At 50.3% G+C, this 19,451-nt stretch overlaps 1 protein-coding gene across 4 annotated transcripts in view; it reads left to right on the top strand.

The window, feature by feature from the left end:
* Window positions 1-19,451, top strand: part of TPR (translocated promoter region, nuclear basket protein) — a 2,097,972-nt gene that overhangs the window by 2,064,714 nt on the left and 13,807 nt on the right. For all 4 annotated transcript variants that reach the window (XM_069641376.1, XM_069641377.1, XM_069641375.1 and 1 more), the window contains one exon: window positions 4,384-4,482. In XM_069641376.1, the coding sequence (XP_069497477.1) occupies window positions 4,384-4,482 (99 nt within the window). The remainder of the gene's footprint in view (window positions 1-4,383; window positions 4,483-19,451) is intronic.

Here is a 19,451-nt window from a genome sequence, read left to right as displayed (position 1 = left end):
CGGAAAGGGGGGGGAGGGAAGTTGTCCCTGATTGGCCCTCTTTCCCTCCAAGCACCGGGTATAAAGGGGACTGGCCTAATGGCAGTGTGGTTGCTTTTTGCAGGGAGAAGGAGAGGAGAGTGAGAGCAACTGGTGGGCCTATCCGGGTCCGTGAGAACAGGAGACACTTCAAGGGGAGAGGAACTCCTGGTGCCTTTTACTCACAGTGAAGTAACTGTAGGACAACCTGGCGTCCAACCACCGTGGTTAAGACCTTACATTTAACCAGTGTGTAATAAAGGTCTGCAAAAACTCCACATCGGCTACTGTCCTGATTTCCACAGCAGGTGAGTGAACTGTAGGCCTTATGCTGTAAGCCATCCTGCCTGCATTTTTTCCATGAGAAAGTTTCACTCAGGGTAAGGCCTGTCTTCCTCCCCATGGTTGTCTCAGAATTTCACCTGTCTCAGTCCTTCGACCTTCTGGTCTTCTACCCTCCTCTGCACTCTTCTAAGCAGGAGTAATGGTTACATCGCCTAGACCCGAAAAGGGCACAGAGTTATTATATTGCAAGGACAGCTGATTTCAGGAGAGCTGACCAGCTCTTTGTGGCCTTTTCCTTGGCCCATAAGGGCTTACCCATAGCTAAGCAGACTTTATCCCACTGAAGAATTTTCTTTATACCAAAATGTTACCAGTCCGCTGGAAAGGAATTGCCAGCAGGCATCAGGGCCCATTCGACAAGGGGAGTCCCTGTCCGGGGGAGTTCTTGCGTTGAAACATGGTCATCCCTTCATAATTTTGCTAAGCACTATAGTCTGGATGTTGCTCATAAAGCTGCTTTGCGTTTTGGCAAGGCAGTGCTGCAAAATCTTAGTATAACTTTCTGCCCGCCTCCTTAATCTACTGCTTTGTGAGTATCAGATGAGTAATCTGTGGGAGAAAGGCAACCCATTGAAGGAGAAATTACTTACCGTAATGTTCTTTCGATGGATTCTTCTCCTGTAGATCCCACATCTCCCCTCCCATCCAGCCCTGCTCTGAAAGTCGGTGGTTGGCGCGCATCTTCTCTTTTACGTTGACTTGGTGATGGTCCTCTGTGTCCATTTTCGGTCTTCCTTCCCCACAAGTAAAAAAAAAATTATATATATATAGTCTTTCTAATGCTACTTGTAGTGTTTCATGCAACTGTTCCGCCTTTGGAGGTCTATAGTTTCATTTTTAAGGGCTCATTAGCCAAGAGGCAGAGCAAGACAAGTCAACGACCGGGTCGAGGTCCACTACGCCCCCTGTCGAAAACTTTCTGAAGCAGCAGAGCTGGAGGCAATATCTATCAGATGAGGAATCCATAGAAGGAACATTACGGTAAGTAATTTCTCAGTCCTCTCAAGGCTAATCGGCACAGGAAGTAGTTGGCTCAATCTTTTGTACCAGGTATCTATGTTGGTGGCCAGAGCAAAGTTCAAATAAGTAGCTCCAAAGCTCTCTGCTCAGAGCACTGACCTCAGCTAGAGAGATGCCATCCCCATCATGCCTCATTTTGGGTCACATCAGCCACTGGTGGGAGCACCATGACTTTCAGAGAGGCACATATTCAGTGTATCTTCAATAGTTCTGTTATTCTTGGCTCCTTGAAGCTCTAATCTAGTGGCGTTGTTAATCTTTTATATATAATAAAAGCAAACCACGCCTGTGCAGGGCACATCTGTTTGTTTTTTATTTTGATGTTTAGTCCTGCAGTAATTTCAAGTCGCAAGCTATTTTGCAAGGTTCCAATCCACTAAAAATGCAGGTTTCCCTCTTGCATCTCTCCTTCCACTGTCCCGATTACAGAAGAATTGCTGTGGAAGCAGCTCACTTGATTTCCTGTTCTGATTTTGCTAAGTGGCCACATTTGTGATCCTGCACAAACGATGTTAGTCTGTCAGAGTTTGTGCCTAAACTGAGCGCGTTTGGGAAAAGGCTCTAGCACGTTGTAAAGCATTATTTGAAACACTGCATTTTGCAAAAATGAGGCAGGGATCAGACTGAAAGTTCCCTCAAATGTTGTTTAAAAAGATAGCCCATGAGAAGTGCATATAAAGAATATTTTTACAGAAAGTTCCTATGTAAAATATTTGGCAAATGAGCCTCAGTCAGGATTTTTACTCACTAGGAGCCATCCATTTTGTAAAATGAACAAGCATCTGGGCTTTTGCTTATTGCTGCCGGAGAGCAGAGAATGCTGTCTGGCTCCAGCTGGAGGCTACACTGCCTGCCTTTCTTGTCCCTGTGCTCTGGGGGAGTACTGCCCCACTCCTTTATTTCTATTTTTAATTCCTCTAACCCCCGCAATCCTATAGTCATGAACTTAGGTTCTCTGAGAATAGAATTACGGCGTGCGACGGAGTATTCATAATTCTGACCTTTAGTTTTAATTTGCCTGGGCTCCCCCAGAAACTTAAAACGAAAGTAACAGCATTTAGAAATACTACGCCTCACACTGCAAAAGACGGGAGGCTAAACGATATTACCAGCAAATAATTGCGGTGACTTTCGCTTGAAGTTTCCTGGGCTCCAAGAAAACCTCAAGCGAAAGTAACTGAAATTATGACTAAAATGCCGGCAGGTTGTAGCCTCCCAGCATTCGCTGCTCACCGGCAGCAATGAGCAAAAACTCCCAGGGGCTTTTGCTTGATTACTGCCGTAAGTGCCTAGTTCATTGCACAAAATGGATGCTTCCAAGTGCTTGACTTTGAGGCTCATTTGCCCAATATTTTACATAGGAACTTTTTGTATAAATATTTGTTAGACATATTTTTTATCTTGGTCAATCTTTTTAGAAACAATAACATTTTTGAGGGAACTATCCCTTTAATGGACTGGAGGAATTGTGTATTGATTTGCATTTTGCTATTTTCAATATTTATTCAGGTAGATGATCCGCGCATCCTCTGCTTTGGCGGTGGTCTGCAGTGAAGGGGCTTAGTAGCCATTTGTGCCAGGTATGGCCTTTCCAGCCATTCAAAAAAGGGAAAAGAAGGGCTGAAGGGGTGCACCCTCACCAGTGCTTAAAATTCCCACACATCTTGGGTCCTACAGCTTTTACATCTGTCTGACCTGTAATGCACATAATGTCTCTACCCATCTCTGAATGTGGTAACCATTTTCACTATACTATAGCCATAGGTGATGGCCGATGTCAATGCGGGCATTAAAATACAGATATGGGTAATGATCATGAATGCACAGTATTCCCTCTATGGTTCCTTTTGTGCAATTTGCGCTTTCCCGCCATTGGGTCCCTTTCGTGCAATTGTCGCCATTTGCACTACAAGGTGTTTAAAAAGCATTAAAACTATGGAAAGCAGGTTAACACTTAAGTGTCAGGGTCGTGGTAAATGAATTATTGCTGAAGTCTTTTACTAGGGATTCATATGGAATCTGCCTGTTTTTTCAGCAGGTGCTAAAAACAAGTGCATTCTGTAAGAATTCATTGGTTTTACACCACAATGGCTTAAAAGTAGTTGGTCTTCGAAAGTGGAGCAGGACGGTGTAGCGGAAACTGAGATTCCATTCCATGCTGCCATTTCTCCTACAAAAACTACAGTAAAATGCCATGGATTATAAAAAGTAGGGTTAAGACGGGCATAACAATGTTGCACCTGTTTTGCCCAATGTTTTGTGCTTGTGCCCCAGGGATTTGGAAAATGAGACCAAGAGTGTTAACCTTTCCTTTATCTGCCCTGTGACTGGTTCCTGGAATGGACAATGGACTGAAGCCGTCAGGTTTTGTAGGAAGTGCTACTTCAGCGTTTAAGACCCAGTGACCTTTTTAACACATTTCAGTAATTTTGTCTGGACTACTGCTGGAAATGCCAAATTTCTCTTTGGCAAGATGACTTATAGCGAATAATGCAAAATGTGTTTTTTGTGAATATGCAGAAAGTTCGCCATATGAGTGAACCCACAGGCAGAAATTCTCGTGCCACACGTTATGAAGCTAAGTAAGGATTACCTTGTGCGCGATTGATTTTAATGTACTAACTTCACTTTTTAATTCATTGCTGTATGAAAAGCAGAGGTTGCTTGTACTTGTGATTGTAAAGATATATTAGTGCTTACATGCAATGGAATTTCCTTTTTCACATTTGAGTGAGGGAATTTGTCAAAACAAACGTAATTTCTGTTGGAAACGTTCAGGATCCTTGATTCTATTTTGCAGAATAATAAAGATCACTTAAAGCTACTTCTCACTAAATTGCCTCTGACATTGTTGAGTAGAAGAGTTCATTTGAAAGCATTTTTTCAGAGAAAATATATTGTTCAAAATGAATGTAAATGTGATGAGTGCAAACCTGTGCACGCCTTTACTCTCACTCTCTCTCTCTCCACCCCTACCCTAAAATGCCCCCTTACCCCCAGATGCCAGCAGCCATCCACCAAAGCCTTTCCGACGTGTACGACTTCAGCCCCAGACCTTGAGGACTGGCATCCGTGGACGACAGTTCAACCGACAAAGAGGTGAGCTTGGACCAGTCAAAGTGCCAGGGTCAATTGATGAGATCTGGTCTTGCTTGAGGCACTGCTACATATTGTGCATGGGGCTTGAATTCCTTCAATTTCAGTAACAATATGCATTTTACTTTTAACTGCAATGGATGAAGGAAATATTGCAATCGTCACTCTGCCAACTTTGTTACCTCTGCTAGATGCATTTAGGACTGGGCGGAAAGTGGAATAAGTCTTGTAGAGATTTTGCAGATTGTAGACCAAATGTATTTTTACGATACACAACTTGAGTAAAATGAAGCTTACAAATCCCTTGTGTAGTAGAATTATTTTCTCCCATATATTTAAAGATTTACCCGATTTTAATTTGTAATCCAGCGCTTTAGTTACGTGGTCGCAGGAGCCTGTGCAGTGTTAGTGTTGTATCTCTTTGTATTTACATTTTTGTTAAGCCCAACAAGTTTCTAAGAGGTGATAATTGTCTACTTGTTCTTCTGCTTTCTGGATGTAGGTGAAAATGATGTGGTTGGTGCAGTGGATCAACCTTGGGGGATTGGGATTGACAGAAGTGTCTAGTGTGGACACAAAATAGGTCATTTGTCCAGCTTTCTTTAACCCCTGTAATGCAGCACCTCTACTGCATTTAGTGTCCCAGCAGGATATCATTTTTTTCCTGGTCTCATTTTCTTTCTTTGCTACTTTCTGGTGAAACTGGCTATGTGACTGGTGTATTTAGATTTGCTTTAAGGTTCCGTCTGCAATTTGGTTCATGCCAGGAGTGTGCCAATGTGCAGTCTTGTGTAGGTCACGAGGACAAAGGCAGGAGACACTCCCTGAATAATCAGAAGCTGTTTCTGATGAAAACCAAACTCTGTTCAAGACTTGTCTAAACAATTTGTTTTGAGGCAGGAAAAAGCGTCATTGGGAACTGGTGCTTAAGTGACTTTACTGGACTTTGCATACCTCAGTTCTTTTATTTTGAGCATTTGTATGGCGCTATATACAACAGAATTGTGTTTCAAAGCACCACAAGGCTAAATGACAAGGGAACAGATGAAATACCAATGGCAAAAAACAGTAATATACAGTTGTCGTCCTACTAAGCCTTGTTGGATTTCGGCCGTGCAGGTGCATTGAAGAGAGGGGAAGGGGATAGAAGGGGGAACAGATGGGTGGACAATTACTGGAGGGGGGCCCAGGAGGGGAAGTGCTAGGTGAGCCAAGGAGGAGAACCTCGGGCTAAGTGCTCAGTATTGTGTAGTGCCAAAACTTCCATATGAAGGGAACTCCGCAATTATCATGCTAAGCGTGGTGGGTGATGCAGAGGTGTTTAAGGTGTATGCTTTTCTTGACTGTGAGCAAATGGTGTGTTTGCACTGCCGGTGTAACATGTTTGAACCTTTCCATTCTAAGGAGTGGTCTGGCTGCTGTATTTTGGACTCTGAAGCTTTCCCATTAGGTATTCCATGAGGCTGAGAGAGAGGCAGTTTGCTTAGCCTGCCTTGACATAACTAGTTACATCAAGGCCAAGACCTGGTGGGTGAAGTACAGTTAAGGCACCTGTTTGGCGGTTCTTTATTGCATGGCTCCATTGCCATTTTTAGGTCTGGGGGATAGGTTGTTTTTGAGATTGTAGATTGTGTTATCTGCATAGTTGTTGCAGGTGGGACCAGCCAGGCCGAGTTGTAGTAGGAGTCGTATGTAAATGTTGAGCAGGAGAGGCGCGAAAGGGTGACTCCTTGGGGTTTTCCAGAGGTTAGTAAATGTGGCTGGGAGCTATGGTGTGGTTTTGATTCTCGATGTGGGAAAGATGGATAATTTCCTATTATTCCAGTGTTTTCTAGTCTCCTAAGAAAAATTGCCTGGCTTGTGGTGGTGCTGCCGAGATGTCCAGTAGGATGATGGCGCACAGATTTGTCATCCATGTTCTTTGGTGTGTCCCCAGGTCCAGCAGAGAGCCAAATCTGTACTTAACGGTCTGCAATGCTGGGTCTAGTGTACGTAACACCTAGAGCTGATGATACATGATTTTTTCTGGAACTTTTCCCATGAAAGGACGGTTTGAGATCGGGTGGTAATTTTCTGGGTCATTTGGGTCAGCAATGGTTTTTTTGGAGAAATAGCTCTAAAAAAGGCAATTTCAAAGCCGTGGGACACATGCAGTAGTGATCAAGCCATTGAGGAAGGATAAAAAAACAGATTTCAGCTCTTGCTGTAAAATGATCATTTTGTATATGGTCGGCAACATGGATCTTCTGGAGCTCCTGCTCTGTTGGGTTAGTCAATGGACAAGCCCACAGGGCAACAAGGAAGGGAACAAGAAAGAAGGAAGCAGACCAACTAGGCCTTGTGAGCATTCAGAGCGTGAAAGTGCAGAGAGAGAAGGGATGAGGGATTGGGGGGGGGCCAAGTGCTAGGTGTATCAAGAGGAAAGTGCTAGGGAGTGAGCTGCTGTAAGTGCCTTGGAGTGGTCAGCTGCCAATAAATAAAGGCAGGCCTGTGGTGCCATAGGCCAATGGGTGCCAAGGCAAGTGCTGGGAACGGGCACAGGCTGTAGGCGATTGGGTGTGGGAGGCCAGGACCCAAGAGGACACATTAGGTCCTTGGTCACAAATCTCAGCAACTGGGGGTTTAGCAGAGTATTTGTGCAAGTTAACTTTGTATTTTTTTTGGTCCGTATTCAAAACGGTCTCTTAATTGCCTACATGCCTGTTATAACGCCCTAATGCCCAATATCTTTGGGCAGATTCACTGCTGTTTGGTAGCCTTCCGACCCATGGCATGTTGCTGCAGTGAAGCGTCCTCTAGGCGATGGCGTTTCTCGCACTGTGTACCCTCTCCCAGCGCTCCCGCCAGCTCTGCGTTCATCTGCCAGTAAGACTGCTGCTTCTTGGCACAACTGTGTTCCCAATAGCTCTGCTGTTGCTGCAGGCTCCTCTGCGGTTCTCCTATGGTAGGTAATGCTTGCAAGCAGCAGTGTGGGCATGTCTGCCTTCTCAGACATGGTTCACTCCCGTGCTGCTACCTTCTCCATCGGTGCTGCTTCCTTCTCCTTCCTTTCTCTTAATGCGGACACCATTTATAAATGGCCCGTGCACTCGGACTTCATTAAACCAATTAGTCTGCATGTTTAGCTTGCGGTTTCCTTCAACTCACATTAACTCCTTGTTGCTCTTCCTCGTCTCAGCACATGAGGCTTTCTGTGAGTTGGAGTCCAAAGGATTTCTGGTATTTCTAGAGTAATATTTAGGATTTTTGTTTAGAACAAAAACATCAGAGACGGAACATTTTAGGTGTGTGTGTATGAGATATGAATAGTATTCTGCCTAACATTATTATTTAATTTTTATAACGCGCTGCATGACCCTAGGCCTCAAGGAGCACAAAAAGACAGATAAACAGGGGACAAAGGACAAGGGCGAGTCAGTTCAAGAAAGCAGATCGGAGTGCCAGGTGGGGAGAGGAGATAGGACGTGACTCACTACCCTAGAGCAAGATTAAAGAGGTGGTGTTTCCCAAGTTTTTTAAAAACGTTCGGTAGAGCCAGCTCCTCTGATGGAGCAGGCAAGAGACATCGGAACGTCAAACAGTGTACCGCCGAACCTAGCAAGCTTGTATCTGGGTTGGGCCAGTTTCAAGTTATCTTGGCAGCGCAGGGAACAACCTGGTAGGTTAACTTTGGTTCGGTCCTTTAGATAGAATGGGGCCGTGTTGGTCCAACACTTAAAGGTAAGTGTCGAGATCTTGTGTCTTGTGGGTAATCCTGTGTTTGATAGGTAGCCAGTGAAGGCCCTTCTGGCATCAGAGACACGATCTCCTTTAGCAAGACCAAAACGGCGCGTACTGCTCTGTTTTGGGAGACCTGCAGGGCGTTCAAATTGGGTTTTCGTGGTTGCAGCCAGCAGGCTGTTGCAGTAGTCTAGTTTAGAGTTCACTAAAGCAGTGGCCAAAGCAGCACAGTTGCTAGCTGAAATAAAGGTCTGAATGTGATGTAGACGCTTGGTTGTGAATGCGCAAGAGGATAGTGTGTGCAAAATCTGGGAGTTCATGGTAAGATTGGCATAGAGGAACACGCTGCATGTCTTTACGCTTTTGGTTACGCAGATAGTTACCGGCAATATTCAAACTGCTGTAAACTGGACTAAGTTTCTGGAGCCTTGGGGTGGATGCCACAATCAGGAGCTCGGTTTTCAGCCAGCCAGGACTGTATGGTGTTGTAGACAGTGTTGATAGTCATAGTCTTGTATGTGGGGCCTGGGGAATTCCACAGGTTTGGGCTATAAGAACAGAACTAGCACAACCTACTGGGACTCTGGTGGTACGAGGCCTGAGGAAGGATGCAATCCGTTAAGCTGCTGAAGCTGAACAGGCATGAGCCGTAAGTCTGGCTACCAGAAGGGGGTGATCCACCAAAACAAAGGCGGCAGAAAGGGTTCTATGTCGTTTCACCGACGGACATTTTTCCGACTGCCTTTTTTACGATGACACTATTATGAAAAAAAAGTAATCTAAATGTTTTTGTTCGGGGGGTGGGGGGTTCCCACAAAGTACCCCCTCCCCCACCTATTTTTAACTATTCCTGACCCACCCAACCCTTTATATGCTGCCCACTTCTCCCCCCACCCCGAAAAATTTGTTGACTTTTTCGTAATAGTGTCATCGTAAAAAAGGCAGCTGTAAAAATGCCTGTCCATGAAACAAAGGTATACCGCAGAAAGATCCAACAGCATAAGCAGGGCGGTGTGTCCTTGGTCAACCATGCTGGACAGGGTGGATTTAAGGTGCAGCATGGCTGTTTCTGTTCCGTGCTTAGCTCTGAAGCCTGACTGACACAGCCCCAGGATGGCATTATTTTCCATGAAACTCTGGAGCTGTAGGTAGGCTACCTTGTCCATGATTTTAAGAAAAGGGACGTTGGTAATCGATCAGTCATTTTTGGCTATAGCTGGATGCAGGGTGCATTTCCTAAGCAGTGGGGTGATCCATGCGTCTTTCAGGGAGACCATACCTTTGCTAAAGGAGCGGTTCACACGTCTCGTCATCCATGGGACCAGTGATTGGAGAGCACCTTTCAAGATGTTAGCCGGGCAACTGTCACCCAGACAGGATGTGGGTTTCATCTGCGTAATAATTTTGGGGATTTCACTCTCGGAGCAGGGAGTAAAGCTGAAAGTATTATTGTTGGATGGAGGATGGTCAGTGTGTGACTGGGAAGAGGGGGGTGGCTTTAAGTCTGATCATGTTGCTCTGCAGATCTTTGATTGTCTGTGTGTGCCCCAATAGTTTCGAGGCAAATTCATTGTTAATTGTCTGACACCATTCTGAGTCTTTAACCCGATCGTGGTTGTTACTAGGTTTGTCATTGAATTCATTCAAGATTTTAAACAGTTCACTAAAGCATTCGTGATTGTGTTATTCAGGTAAGCTGATTTGGCCTCTATAATGGCTATTTTAAATTTTACTGCCAGTTTATAGTATCTTAGCGAGTGAGGGCTGGGGTTCTTACGCCATACTCTTTCAAGATGTCTTTTATTTCTTCAAAGCGCAGTGATGTTGTTGTACCATGTACTTTTAGAAGTTTCCGTTTTAATCTTTTTGGCTTTCATGGGGACAAGGGTTTCTATGATGGAATCGATGGTAGACTTGAGATGAGCCATCAAGCCTGACGAGTTGCTAAAGTTGTCAGTTGGCTGGAGCCTAGCCGCTAACAGTGTGGAGAGGTTGGCTGGCGTAACATTTTTAAAATGTCTGAATTTGGTTTCCAGTCGGGGCAGAAGGTCCCTTCTTGTGGGTGATGCTGGGAGCCGAACTAGTGCATTCACCGGATAGTGATCAGACCATGGGGCTGATTACTACCTGAGGGGCCCGGGGGGAGGGTGTGCAGAGCGTGTGTAGTAACCCAGTCTAGGGTGTGCCCTCTGATATGAGTGGGACCCGTAGCCCTTTGCGAGAAACCCATGCCGTGCAGGGATTTCAGCAGAGAATGCGTGTTTATCAGAGGGGTCTTCAGCCCATAGATTAAGGTCTCCGAGGATAATAAGGGGAGCGGGGGGTCTTGCTCTTGGTAATGAAATTGAGTAAACCAAGAATATGTTCTTCAAATGATAGCATGTCCCTAGGGGGTATGTAAATGACCAAAATGCTCAGTGAGACTTGAAGATTGATTTGAACTTTTGCGTGCAAGGTTTCGCTGTCATTAGGGGGTGGGGGTAGAGTCTGAGACCAGGTGACAGTCAAGCTGTTTTTTATACATGAGGGCCACTCCACCACCCTTTTGGCTGGTACGATCTGTGCGCAGAATGGAATAGTAAGGGGGAGTGACATTGTGGTCTCAGTGGTGATGGATTTATTAAGACAGGTTTCAGTTAGTGCCTGCGCATCAGGTGCGAATTCTGCAAGGTAGTCAGCAATTCCTATGCCATGTTTAGAGGCCGAGCGGCTGTAAGGAGAGAAAAGCACATCAGTGGGTGAGATGCAGCCGAGTGTGCACTGATGTAGGGGTATCGGGCATCTGTACAGCATCTAAGGCTTTGGCATTATCGCAGCCCCTGGAGGTAGTAGGACCAGTGTGTGTGTCTTCCAAACGGGCCTGCTGGGTGGGGCTTAAGTTACTATGAGCTAATGCTGATGCCTCAACAGCAAGGGGAGGCTAACACCAGTGTTTCATGAGGTAATAGGTGTTTGTCGTGATCAGATGTATCCTCATGCCTGTGTGACGCGGGGGGGGGGGGGTGTCCAAATGCTCAATTACACCTGGATCGACGATAGGCGGAGGGGGTATATTTTTTGCAACCATTGGGGCAGTGGGTATAGCAGGTTCAGGATGGAGATAGCGCAGCAAATTGCTTTCCTTTTAGTTCCGAAATGAGGTAGGGTTGTAGGTTGGCAGTTACAATGGTTTGTTGCATAGTCCCTGGATAAGATCTTGGATTGTCGACCTACTAAGGAGACCGGAAAAGCACAGGAGATATCTGTGTGGGAACGGCAGAGACAGGCACACAGTGCACACCTTGCGCAATCCAGTGATAGTCAGCTTCTCCAAACGTGCCAGCGCTCACGTGCCGCTGACGGTAAGAAAAGGACCGGTGTAGTTGGGAAATTTAGGTCCCGTGAACTACAGGGTAAGTAATGCAGTCCATACTGGAAGATCAGTAGGCCTCCCATGTAGCAGTCTCAAATGAAATGCAAAGCTAGGCTAGATGCAGTCCTTACTGCTTGGAGAAGGAGAAAAGTCAAAACAGCGTTTACACGAAAGGAACGTTAGGAAGGGAAAAAAAAACGATTCACACAGCACTCGCAAGCATACACAGGGATCTGATCAGAAGATTAGGTGTCTGGGGGGATTTTCTTCATAAGGGAGGAAAAATACTGCATCTCTCCCAACAGTCTTCACCTCCTCCCGATAGTCGTCCCCTCCCACATGATCCTCCCTCATAATACCACCCCATGGTCAGGATCAGGTAGCGCCTTCTGTCCCTTGCCATGTGGGAGGAGCTAATCACCAGGAATGATTGATGACTCCGCAGGATTCGCCACAAAGCCTATTCCCTGTGCTGCTGGGCCATTCTTCAGGACATGTTCCTCGTTCCCTTTCACCTGGCGGGCATCAAGAACACCATCGCAGACTCGCTCAGCAGGGAGCTGCACTAATGCAATGAGTGGGAACTTCAACAGGTGCAGGTGTCTCAACTCTTCTCCAGGTGGGGTCTTCCCCAGATCAACCTCTTCGTAGCAGCTGCCAACTCCAAGTGCCAGAAGCTTGCCAGCAGTTACCCTCAGCTGAGGAGTCTGGGGGACGCCTTCTCATTCCCGTGAAAGGTGTTCTACCGCTACGCCTTCCCTCAAATTCTGCTCATGCTATTTGTGATCAGAACACTGACATTCCAATTGCAGGATGATCCTGAGCGCGCCAGTGTGGCCGTGGAGCGTCTAGTAACTGGATCTGCTCCATCTATCAGTGGCTCTGTCCATCCGTCAGCCTCCACTTCCGGACCTTTTCTCTAGAGAAAACTGAATACTGCACCATGACCCAGCATTGCTGAGACTCACGGCCTGACTCTTGCAACACTAGAGTGTGGGTACCATTCCCTGCCGCTGGATGTGCAAGATGATCCTTCTCGTTGAGCCTCGTTGTCTTGTTACGGCCACAAATTATGTCATTTATAACATGCCTGTACAAATGTGTTTCTAGGTGTGACAAGGAAGGAAAGACAGGAGTAGGACAAAACAACGACCTTAGTAGACCTTGTGGTGTTCTGATCGCGCAAGTGCGAGGGGATGGAGGGGGAGAAGTGCCAGGGGGGAGAAATGGAAGTGCTTCACAGTGTGGTGCAGGACTCAAAAGATTACGCCTCTGCGGAAAACTGCTCCACAGCTCATTCAGTACCTCTCGCTGGCCACGGCTGGCCTGGCTCAAGCCTCTGTCAAAGTTCATCTCGCTGCCATATCCCTCTGGGCAAGCCCTCCCTGTGTTCTCACAGGCTCGTGAAGGAGTTCCTTGGAGGCCTCTTTAGGACTTTTACACCGCTGAAGGCTCCTGCCCCAGCTTGCCATCTAAACTTGAATTTGAGTAAGCTCATGGGGCCTCCGTTTCAGCCAATGCATCAGGCCCCTCTGAAATGTTTCATTGAAGACTGCTTTCTTGGTGGCCACCACCTTGGCCAGGCAGATCAGGGAGTTCACAGGCCTCTCCTGCAAGCAGCTGTACTTGACCTTCCACATTACAAAGGTGGTGCTGCGAACCAATCCCACATTTATGCCGAAGGTTCCTTCGGAGTTCCATCTCAACAAGCATTTGGTCCTGCCAGTTTTCGTTCCGAAACCATCTACGCCTGCTGAAACGGTGTTGCATTTCTCCAGCATGGGGTCTGCCATGGATTCACATGCTCATGAATATTCCCCGTCGTCAGGCTGGGAATCCTCGGTAAAGAAAAAATCTGTTTCAGTTTCGTTTCTGAACTGTCTTTCTCCTAATAACCAATCACTGGACTCTGGGTCATACTGCCCCCAGCCAATGACTGCCCTCTACCTAAGCCCCTCCTCTGGCAGCCATCCTCAGATTTTTACCGCACGTTCAAGTGTTGGGAGTTCTCGTGCTATAGCTCTCGAGCTTCTACTGCGTTTTGCGATTTTTCAAAGAGTTTAATATCATTTTTTTGGTCAATCGATCCTCGAGCTCCACCGTTTCTACTTCCGATCAACGGGGACCCGTTTCGGAATTTTCTAACCCCGCTCAAGGGTGAAGTTTTTGTCAAGTTCCACTTATTGGAGGATTCCAGAAGATCTTTGAGGCCTACCCCGCGTGGACATGGCCCAGGACAAAGGAAGCACGATGCCTGGATCCAAGCTGTCAGGAACTGCCCTGGATGCGGATTGCAGAATGTCTTCAAGGAGAATGAGCATTCTAGATGCCTCTACTGCCTTCACGAGGACAAAACGCACGTGGAGAAGGACTGTGCGTTTTGCAAGAACATGTTGGAGCGGACCATGAGGGATCGGCGTATCCGCCTCACCAATTGGCTGGAAGGGAAGAGCCCAGCGGCAGGTGAGAAGAAGAGGTCCGGGTGGGCTTCTAAGACCTTTGAGGGCGCTCCGGCGACGGGGGCCCAACAAAAGGCAAAGCACCGCGAGTCCGTGGGCACTGGGAGCGCCGAACAGTCGGGCTCCTCGGCTGCCAGGCAGGGCGCACTTTCACCAACGCCATCAACCACGAGCCAACGCTCTGGCTCGGGGAAGGGGAAATCTGAGAACCCGGCTAAACTTCGGGAGACGTCCTGGTGGATCCCGACAGAGACAGCCGAGGGGGAGCAAGTCGGTGACCCCCCCCCAAGGTGAAGTCCTCAAGCGCGCCCAAAGTCGTGAAGGCCTTGATTCACCCAGCTAAGGCCTCTATCAAGGGAGTCGTGGCGGCTCTGGCGAAGCCTGTGGAGGCTACCCCAGTGGAAGCGACCTCTGGGCCCAGAGTTTCCCTGCCCCCGTGGAGAGAATACCCTTTTCAACCCATCGATAAGACCCCCGTGAGAACCCCGGTGGAAAAAGAGGGGGGAGGCCGGTGGCCATCATGGACTGGCTGGAGTCGTGAAGATTCTGAACGAGAAGTTCAAGGAGGTCCGGTCCCACGGGACGGATCCCGACGTGGCGGACGAAGAGAGCAACGGTGTTGCCGACGAGGTTCCCGTGGAGGCGGAGGATTCCACTCCCCAACCGTCGCGCCCGTTGCAGCCGGTACCTGGGCCACAGGACAACTTGGGATCGATCTTGATGGCGATCCAGGCCTTATGTACGGAGATAAGGACGAGGTTGCCCTTACCCCCAACGGTCGATCCAGCGGAGCCTGGCCTGTCGGGAAGCACTCCAAGCAAGCAGAGGAGAGTTCATACCCCCCCCCCCCCCCGCCCTTCCAGCCTTCGTGGCCTTCGCAGCCTTCGCAGCTTTCATCTCCTTCCCCTGATCCTAGGGATGACACGGGAACAGAGACGGCCACGACGGGGACGGATGACGATGGTGGTGACGACGGGATGGGCCTTCCATCACCACCTCCTCTGGCCTCCCTGCCCGACGAAATTGGCTCCTTCCACGCCATGATCGCCAGGGCATCCAAGCTTTTCCAGCTCTGACCCGAAGAACAGAAGAAGGAAGGCTCCCTCGATCAACAGTGTGAGGCCAAGAGGAAGACGGTCCTCTCGGTCCTGTTACTTGACGACATCTGGGACGAGGGGCTGTCGCTCCTGAAGAACCCCTCCACGACACCTGCCAAGAGAGACCGGTACGAGAAGAAGTACCGGGTCCCGGATTCCCCCCAACCCCCTTGTGCCTCAGGGAGAGCCGACCCCGGTTTAGGTCGTCTTCGCGGTGGCCAAGAAGGAAGCGGCGGGGGCGACGGCTTCAACTTCAACCTCCCCGCCGGACGGCGAGGGGAAGAACCTGGATGCCATTGGTTGACGGGTCATCTCGTCGGCGGCGACAACGATTAAAGCAGCCAACGCCCTAGCGATTGTGGGCCGCTACGACAGGGAGCTGTGGTTTAAGATCGCTCCTCTGCTGGACGTCCTTCCGGACGACAAGAAGGCTGAGGCCCTGGAGATCCTGCAGGAAGGTGAGGTGGCATCGGACCACGCCATAACGGTGGCCACGGACATTGCTGATAACCGGTTTCCGCCGGTTGGGCAACAGTGTTTGCCTTCAACGGCGTGGTTGGCTCAAGGCGACCGATTTCCACCAGGACGTGCAACCAGAGTTTTGGACATGCCCTTCGACGGGAACAAACTGTTTCGCAAGTCAGTGAACGAGTCACTGCAGGCCATCAAGGCCGACACAGAGACGGCTCGGGCCTTGGGAGTTTTGCAGCAACGACGGCCGCCCTTTCGGAACTCCGGAGGCAAGCAAGGTGCTTCCAAAGAATTCGACGACGGCTCCTCGGTGTACCGCCAGGCGGCCCGCTCCTCGTCGCAGGAGGCCTACAGAGGCTGCGGCAAGTCAGGAGGATCTCGTTGTCGTCGTCAAGGAGGCCAAGGCGGCAAGGCTGCTGCCAAGCAGGACTGAACTGGCCATAGCGTCGGGCCCCCACCTGAGCAACCCGGTGGGAGGCCGGCTGGCGAAGTTCGTCAGCGTGTGGGAGTCCATCTCCACCGACCGATGGGTGCTATATGCCCTGGCCTGCGGACACACTCTTGAATTTCTAAAAAAAAAGTGCCTCCGCATTCCACCCGTGGCCAGGAAGTAAAACCACATCCCTTGACTGCTGCTGGAAGTAAGGGCGATGCTGAAGAAAGGAGCCATCAAGCTCGTCCCAAAGAGTCTCCGGGGCTCCAGAGTGTACTCGCAATACTCCTCGTAAGAAAGAAGACAGACAGTTCTCCAGCATGGGGTCTGGCATGGATTCACATGCTCATGAATATTCCCCGTCGTCAGGCCGGGAATCCTCGGTATAGAAAAAATCAGTATCAGTTTCGTTTCTGATCTGTCTTTCTCAGTAGTAACCAATCACTGGTCTCTGGGTCATACCGCCCCCAGCCAATGACTGCCCTCTCCCTAAGCCCCGCCCCTGGCAGCCATCCTCAGACTTTTACCGCACGTTCAAGTGTTGGGAGTCCTCGTGCTGTAGCTCTCGAGCTTTTGCTGCGTTTTCGTGCTTTTTTCAGGAGATTTTCTCATTTTTTCAGTTAAATAGAGCCTCAAGCTCCTCTGTTTCTACATCCGACCAACGGGGATCCGTTTCGGAGTTTCTACGCCCCTCAAGGGTGAAGATTTTGTCGAGTTACGCTTTCGGAGGATTCCAGAAGTTCCAAGGCCTACCCGGATATGGCCCAGGAGAAGGGGAGCTCGACGCCCGGGAAGCTGTTCATGACCTGCCCTGGATGCCAACTTCAGAACGTTTTCAAGGAGGACGAGCATTCTTTATGCCTCTACTGTCTCCATGAGGACAAGACGCACAAGGAAAAGGACTGTGCGTTTTGTGGGAACATGTCGGAGCGGACCATGAAGGATCGCCACCTCCGTCTCGCCAACTGGCTGGAAGTTAAGAGCCCGCCAGGCGAGGAGAAGAAAAAGAAGTCCGAGCGATCTAAGTCCTGTGAGGGTGCCTCGGCGACGGGGGCCCAACAAAAGGCTAAGCACCGCGAGTCCGCGGGCACCGGGAGCGCCTAACGGTCAGGCTCCTTGGCTGCCAGGCAGGGCGCATCCTCCCCGGTGCCATCAACCACGAGCCAACACTCTGGCTCGGGTAAGAGGAAGTCCGTGAACCCGGCGAAGCTTCTAGAGAGGCCCTGGTCGATCTCAAAGATTCCGGCAGAGGGGGAGCGAGGCTCGGACCCTCCCCCAAGGTGAAGGCCCCAGGCGTACAGAAGGTGACGTTGGCCTTAATTCACCCTGCTAGGACCTAGATTGAGGATGTCGCCACGGCCCTGGCTCAGCCTGTGGAGGCTACACCAGTGGAGGTGCCCTCAGGTACCAGAGTCTCCCTGCCACCGCGGAGGGAGTCGTCTTTCAGGCCCATCGAGAAGACCCCCACGAAGTCCTCGAAAAGGATGGGGGAGGGGCTGGTGGCCCTCGTGGATACGGACACGACCTGTGAAGAGGATCTCATCCAAGTCGTGGAGGAGGCCCAGCCCATCGGGAGGGATCCCGGCGAGGGCGACGGTGTCGCAGACGAGGCTCCTCAAGAGCCCTCGCTCCCGTCGTTTCCGGCGCCGGACACCTCGGCGGCCATTTTGTCAGCCATCCAGTCCTTCTGCTTGGAGATAAGTACTAGGTTGCCCCTTCCCCCGGAGGTACCTGAGCCAGACCCGACGGGGGAACCGGAGCCAGGACCTTCGGAGAGCCCACCACTTAAGAGGAGGACGACGCATCCTAGGCCGCCTCTCCTGCCTCGGCGGCCTTCTGCCTTCCCCCGGTCCACTACCCACGGGGATGATACAGGCATGGACACGACTACGACGGGTACGGATGACGACGGAGGCGATGACGGTACGTGTCCCCCGTCGCCCCCGGCCCGGGCGTCCCCGCCCGACGAGATTGGATCCTCCCATGCTATGATTTCCAGGGCATCCAAGCTCTTCCACCTCTGCCCCGAAGAAAAGGAGGAAGGGTTCCTTTACCAACGGCGCAAGGCTAAAAGGAAGACGGTCCTCGCCGTACCGCTTCTTGATGACCTCTGGGATGAGGGGATCGCCCTCCTCAAGAACCCTGCCACGGCTCCTGCGAAGAGGGACCGGTACGAGAAGTAGTACCGGGTCCCCGACGCTGCCCTCTTGTACCTTAGGGCACAACCTAACCCGGATTCGGTCATTTTCGGCGGCGGTCAAGAAGAAAGCGGGGGGGGGGGCATCGGCCTCGACTTCAACCTCCCCGCCGGATGGCGAGGGTAGGAAGCTGGATGCGATGGGACGACGGGTCATCTCATCTGCAGCGACGACCATCAAGGTGGCCAACGCCCTGGCCATTGTAGCCCGCTACGACAGGGAGTTGTGGCTCAAGATCGCCCCTCTGTTGGACTTCCTTCCGACGCCAAGAGGGCTGAGGCCCTGGAAATCTTACAGGAAGGTGAGATTGCCTTGGACCACGCCATTACGGTGGCTACGGACATCGCCGACACCGGTTTCCGTCAGTTGGGCAACGGCGTTTGCCTGAGACGACGAGGATGGCTCAAGGCGACGGATTTCCGCCAGGACGTTCAGACCAAGGTTTTGGACATGCCTTTCGATGGGAACAACCTTTTTGGCAAGGCGGTTGATGAGTCCCTTTAGGCGATCAAGACGGACACGGAGATGGCCCGTGCACTGGGTGTGCTCCAACAGCGACGGCCGTCCTTTCGGAGCTCCGGAGGCAGACAGGGTGCCTCCAAGGGAGCCGGCAGCAGCTCCTCTACGTACCGTCAAGCGGCAAGATCTTCGTCGCAGGAGGCCTACAGGGGACGCGGCAGGTCAGGTGGATCCCGCCGTCGTCGCCAAGGTGATCAAGGTGGCAAAGCGGCCTCCAAGCATGATTGAACCGACCGTCGGGCCCCCGCCGAAGCACCCCGGTGGGAGGCCGGCTGACGAAGTTCGTCGGCGTGTGGGAGTCCATCTCCACTGACCGTTGGGTGCTGGACGCCCTGGCCCTGGGGCACGCCCTCGAGTTCCAGAAGAGGTGCCCCCGCATTCCTCCCGTGGCCAGGAAGGAAAATCACGTCCCTCAACTGCTGTTCGAAGTAAGGGCGATGCTCAGGAAAGGTGCCATCGAGCTCGTCCCGAAGAGGCTTCGGGGCTCCGGAGTTTACTCAAGATACTTCCTTGTAAAGAAGAAGACAGGAGGATGGCGTCCCATCCTGGACCTGCGACGACTAAACAAATACATCAAGGCACAGAAGTTCCAGATGGTCACCCTCCAGCACGTGCTGGGACAGCTGGAGGAGGGCGATTTCCTGTCGTCGTTGGACTTGGAGGATGCTGACTTCCACATCCCTATTCTAAAGAGACACCGAAAGTTCCTCAGGTTCGTGGTCA

This window comes from Ambystoma mexicanum, chromosome 1q, assembly GCF_040938575.1.
Source record: "Ambystoma mexicanum isolate Mex_15411 chromosome 1q, UKY_AmexF1_1, whole genome shotgun sequence".
Taxonomy (NCBI): domain Eukaryota; kingdom Metazoa; phylum Chordata; class Amphibia; order Caudata; family Ambystomatidae; genus Ambystoma; species Ambystoma mexicanum.
The sequence above is the reverse complement of the archived record's forward strand: the minus strand, read 5'-3'. Positions and strand labels throughout refer to the sequence as shown.